At 52.3% G+C, this 5466-nt stretch overlaps 1 protein-coding gene across 1 annotated transcript; it reads left to right on the forward strand.

The window, feature by feature from the left end:
- The first annotated feature begins 1744 nt into the window (after positions 1-1744).
- On the forward strand, positions 1745-4347 carry Frat1 (FRAT regulator of WNT signaling pathway 1). The gene has a single exon (XM_047553095.1). It carries the CDS (start codon positions 1934-1936, stop codon positions 2765-2767), a length of 834 nt encoding a protein of 277 aa, XP_047409051.1. The 5' UTR covers positions 1745-1933; the 3' UTR covers positions 2768-4347.
- The last annotated feature ends 1119 nt before the right edge of the window (positions 4348-5466 follow it).

A 5466-nucleotide genomic window follows, 5' to 3' on the forward strand; every position in this document is an offset into this window, starting at 1 on the left:
GGATTATAGGCCTGCGCCACTGTGTCCAACACATTCCAAGCCCCTTTTTTGTTTTATTTTGAGATAGGATTTTGCTAAATTGCCCAGGCTGGCCTTGAACTCACAGTCCTCCTGCCTCAGCCTCCCAGTTTACTGGGACTACAGGGGTGCAACACCCACATCAGCTAAAACAACTTTAATGATGGACAATTTACATATATGATTCTTTCATTTTACTTATACACTCAATTTTTTTGGTAAAGGACAAGTTTATAATATTTCTGGGATGGGGTATAGCTCAGTGGTACTGTAATTGCCTTGTGTGCATGAGACCCTGGGTATGATCCCCAGCACTAGGCCTGATAATTTCTCTCCCCTGGCTGACTTTCTTTCCTTCTTATTTATTTATTTGTTTGTTTATTTATTTATTTATTTTGATGCAGGGTCTTGCCATGTTGCCTGCTGGCCACCAAATGCTCAGCCTTCTGAGTAGCTGCAGCTCCACCAGCAAGACACTCACTGGCTGGGCCCCTGCTTAGTCTACCTGCAAGTATAGTGTTTGAAAGGTATGCCTGGGGAATTTAGGATTTTGAATAAAGGTCTAAAGATTTCAACACAACATGACAATAAAGGATTATTTTCTGCCCTTTCTGCTTTTGAAACATGAAATTTTGGGCTGGGAGTATAGATCACTGGCAAAACATTTAGTGCTTTCCTACCATGCTTGAGGCCCTGGATTCTGGCCCTAGAAACGAAAATCAATAAACCAATAAATTAAAAATTAACATTAAAAAAAAAGAAATCTTAGCCACCGTGGCCCATGCCTATAAACCAAGAGACTCGGGAGGTTGAGGCAGGAGGATCGAAACTTCCAGACCAACGCAGTAGCTTAGCAAGACTCTAAGCAACTTAGCAAGACTCTGTCTCAAATTTTTAAAAAATGGCTGAGAATGTAACCTCTGGATTCGATCCCCAGGACAAAAGGAAAAGAAAAGGAAAAAGAAATGAAGTCTTGGCTAACTATTAAATCAACCGCGATACTTTGAAGGGTTAAGATGGCCCCGTGGCTTCCTTCTCATCCAAACGCCTCATCTTTTCCTCTCTTGCTACCCCCTCAGAGAAGATATTCCCCATTGGGCTGATGCGTTCTTCTAAAAACTTTCCAGCTCACAGCTTCTCCCAAGACCGGCAATCTCCTCCTCTCCAATAATGCCAGTCCCGGCCCCCACACACCCAGGCTTCCAGTCAAGAAACATTCATCTGTGGCCTTTCTTTGCCATTTCCAACTCCACCACCCCCATTGCAGGACAGGGTCCCCTTCCTCCTTTCGTCTCTGTTAGCCTCGTTTCCATAATCGTCACACCGATTCTCAGTCTGACTCGCTCTCCTTGCCACCCTCTCCTGACGCCGGCAACCTGACCTCAAAAACGCAAATGCTAAAACCAGACGAATTGACGTACGGAGAGAAGGAGTGTATGGAAGTGTGTGGAAGTGTGTGTGCTTGTGCGTGGAAGGAACCAACAGAGTCCGCCAGGGTGTCTATCTTCCGGTATGCCAATCACGCCCACCTGAGGGAGCCACGATCAGCACTCCAGGGGACCCGCACAAACCGGAGGCAAAGTTATAGAGCTCAGAGGCACCCAGGCTTCACTCTGGACCCCAGCCCTAAAGGAATCCTAACCGCCACGGGCGCCCACCCCCCCGGCTCGGCGCTGTGGTAGAGCCCGCAGACGTCACCCATTGTTTACAAATCAACCCGAGCCGGCAGGATTCCGGCTCCCCGGCTGCAGGCGCGCGGCGCGACCGCCTGGCGGGTCCCGGCTTCCGCGTCACCCGCACCCCGGCCCCGACTTCAGCCTCCACCCGCGTCTTCCTGTGCTACGGCCCACCGATCCCGCGGGCAGCCGAGCCGCCAGCGACGCCCGCAGAGCTTAGGGTACCCGGGAAGGGAACCATGCCGTGCCGGAGGGAGGAGGAAGAGGAAGCCGGCGAGGAAGCGGAGGGGGAGGAGGAGGACGACGACGACAGCTTCCTCCTGCTGGAGCAGTCGGTGACGCTGGGCGGCTCGGGCGAGGTGGACCGACTGGTAGCCCAGATCGGCCAGACGCTGCAGCTGGACGCGGCGCACGACAGTCCGGCCTCCCCGTGCGTGCCCCCGGGGCCTCCGTTGCAGCCCCGGGTGGCGCTGCCGGCAGACAAGGCCCGGCCCCGGGCCGTTCCGCTGCTGCTGCGACCCGCGTCGTCCGAGGCTGTGGGGCCGGCGCCCCCAGGAGCTCTACGCTGCGCCCTCGGGGACCGCGGTCGCGTGCGGGGTCGCGCTGCGCCCTATTGCGTGGCGGAGCTCTCCTCAGGCCCAAGCGCGCTATCTCCATTGCCCTCTCAGCCCGGCCTTGATGGCCCTCCGGAAGCCGGCAAACAGGGCATCCCGCAGCCTCTGTCCGGCCCGTGCCGGCGAGGATGGCTACGGAGCGCTGCCGCGTCCCGCCGACTGCAGCAGCGACGCGGGTCCCAGCCCGACACCTGCAGTGGCGACGACGATCCGCACCAACTCCTGCAGCAGCTCGTGCTCTCGGGAAACCTCATCAAGGAGGCAGTCAGAAGGCTTCATTCGCGACGGCTGCAGTTACATGCAAAGCTTCCCCAACACCCTCTCTTGGGTCCTCTGTCGGCTCCAGTGCACGAGCCCCCTTCACCCCGAAGCCCTCGAGCGGCCTGCAGTGACCCTGGGGCGTCCGGCAGAAGGGCGCAGCTCATAACCGTAGACGGTGTTCTTGTGCCTGGCAGCTAACAGCCAAGGTGGCCACCACGCCAGCCTCTTAACTGTAGAGGCAAGGGATTCCTCTGAGGGCTGTGACCCTGCTCAGACTACTGGAGAACTCTAGCTTTTGGAAGTAGAAATAATTAATAATAATAACAATAATAATAATAATAAGCTAACGAAGACCGGGAACCAAAAAATCGTGAAAGTTTTCGTGGGGAACTGAGGTCGAGGTCCCCAATCCAGGACTTGGTTAGCCCTATTTAAGACATTTTATGGAGCGCACCCCAAGCTCACACTTAGTAGGACTCCTTATTTGGCGTGACCGGACCTGGCCGCTCAGTGTGCAGTTCCGCGCAGCTTCTGGGCCAGCCAGGTGACCACGTGGCCACGGTTCACGCTTCTCAGGATCGCCAAGCATCAGAACGAAGGAGCATGGTCCCAGTTACTTGCTTCATCTTTGCAGGGCTGGTTCCTGATCCACTTCGGGAGAAGGGGACAAGAGTAGACGATAATTTCAGGAATCTACCCCAAACTGCCAGATTTGAGATTTTTGACACTTAAAATATCATCTTGTGACTTTGCGGGTATTGGTTTCAATATAGAAAATGCGGTACTAAGAAAACACTCTCTTGGGGTTGAATAGGAGTAACCCTTTTTCTCAAGCCTCTCTTTGCAACTGGCTGCAGTTTTCAGAGTACTGGGTGAGGGCTGTACCCACGGGGTGGGTATGGTAGGCGGCGGCGCGGATATTGGGTGGTGGAAGGGTAAAGTGAGATGTGGAATGAACCCCGGTCCTCTCTAATGTGTTTTCGCAGTCTGCCTGTCCCTCCTAGAGTTCAAGGTCACTGTTGCCTGGGCGCTCACTGCGTTGCGGGACTCCTGCAGGGAGGGTAAACGGGTCTGCCTGTGCTCAGAGAAGAGCGCTGTATTTTGCAAGTGCTTGAGTCTCCTGAGGACATGCGCGCCGCCACCACCACGAGTGGAGAAGTAGGGAGGTGCAGGGAGCCTGTGCTTCCCGCGGGCGGTCACCGCCCCTGGCTGGGCTCCATGCTTTCATGGAAACTGCCCTGAGACATGGTCCGTGGTCCCTCCTCACCCCTTTGGCTCTCTCCCCTACTCAAGCGGGTGGCGCTGGCTATCCTGGGGGCAGGGTCGAGGGGCTAGGGAAGCACCACGTGACAGGCACTCGAGGGACACAGCCTAGCACAGCATCTTATAATGGGCTCTCCGGGGCCATTTGCAATAACAGCTGCAATTCCCTGGGTAGCCGGAGTTGATTTCCTCCTTCCCCTCCCCCAGCCGTGCCCGCTCGCCTTTGTAAGTGAAAGAAATCGAGTAGAAAATGTGACCCTCCAAATGGAGAAGCTGCAGGCTTTGCCATTGTGATCATGGTGAAGTGCATGGAACATACTGTTCACTCTCTGAGGGCACTAAGACGTTTTGTTGTTTTAGTTTTATAGAGTCAATGGCTTGTTCAGCATCCAGATGTGGCTGTTGACATATCTACACTTCGCACCGGAGTGTCTGGAATCGTGGCTATCCTGATTATAGGATTTTAACTTAACTGAAAGACCTGTTTTGAATAAATGTGTTGGTTTTTTTGTTCAGTTTTATTTTGTACTTGCCACCAGTGGGGAAAGATGTACAGAACATATTTCTCTGATCTCCATAAACATGAAAACACTTGAAATCCCTGTCAGCCTGGCTTGCTGATGATAATTAGAGCGCCTTTGTGTCTGAGCAGCTCACTAGTTAGACTGAGGTCTGCTCAGCTGGGTGTGTATCAATGCTGGCATGAAATTAAATGAAAGTGAGGTCAGGTTTTGGACAAATCCCATTCACCAAAACCTCACAGCTTTTGGATTACTAGCTAGGGATGGCAATGTGTTATGAAGCTGCCTCTAACTGTTAGCAAAGGATATTAGATCTGCCACTCATTGCAGCGGGGGCAGCTTATCATTTATTTTTCCTTCTACTGTGGTTATTTAAGTGAACTGTTGGTCAGGAGGCTGCTCAAGGTGCAAGAATGGTGTTGGAAAATTGACTGGGAGCTTATTAAAGGGCTCCTCCCTCTTTGCCCTTGGCATATTTACTACCATTCTGTCCCTGCAGTAACACAGCAACCCTTCTCTACCCCTCTTGTTCTGTTGCTTTAGTAACGGAAGGAGCGAGGTTGGGTGACAGAAAGGGTACCTGGCATTTGAGTTCACTTATTAAGCGGGGAGGGAACCTTGAGCAAGTTGCTCAACCTCTGTGGGCTTCCATTTCCTCATTTGTACTACAGGGATAATGACATAAAAGTCACAGGGTGACTGACTGGCATGTACTGGAGATGAACACTATCTAGCTATCTAGTCCCCATTCCTTCCTTCCCATGACTAGCCCTACGTGGCCAACTGACTGGATCCTCAGCTATTCATAAAACAGTATGAGCCAAGATGCAAGATGCCAAAACTGTTTTCTGGAGAGAGTGAGTTTGTGTCCTGATTGTCTATTCCACCACCACCACCCTTTTTTTTTTTTTTTTTTTTTTTTGTACCAGGGACTGAACCCAAGGGCATTTGAACCACTGAGCCACATCCCTAGCCGTTTTTATTTTTTATTTTGAGACAGGGTCTTACTAAGTGGCTTAGGGTCTTATAAGTTGCTGAGGCTACCCTTGAACTTGTGATCCCTCTGCCTCAGTCTCCCAAACTGGGATTACAGGCATGTGCTACCTCAGCCAG

The sequence above is a fragment of the Sciurus carolinensis genome, chromosome 5, assembly GCF_902686445.1.
Source record: "Sciurus carolinensis chromosome 5, mSciCar1.2, whole genome shotgun sequence".
NCBI classification, from domain to species: Eukaryota; Metazoa; Chordata; class Mammalia; order Rodentia; family Sciuridae; genus Sciurus; species Sciurus carolinensis.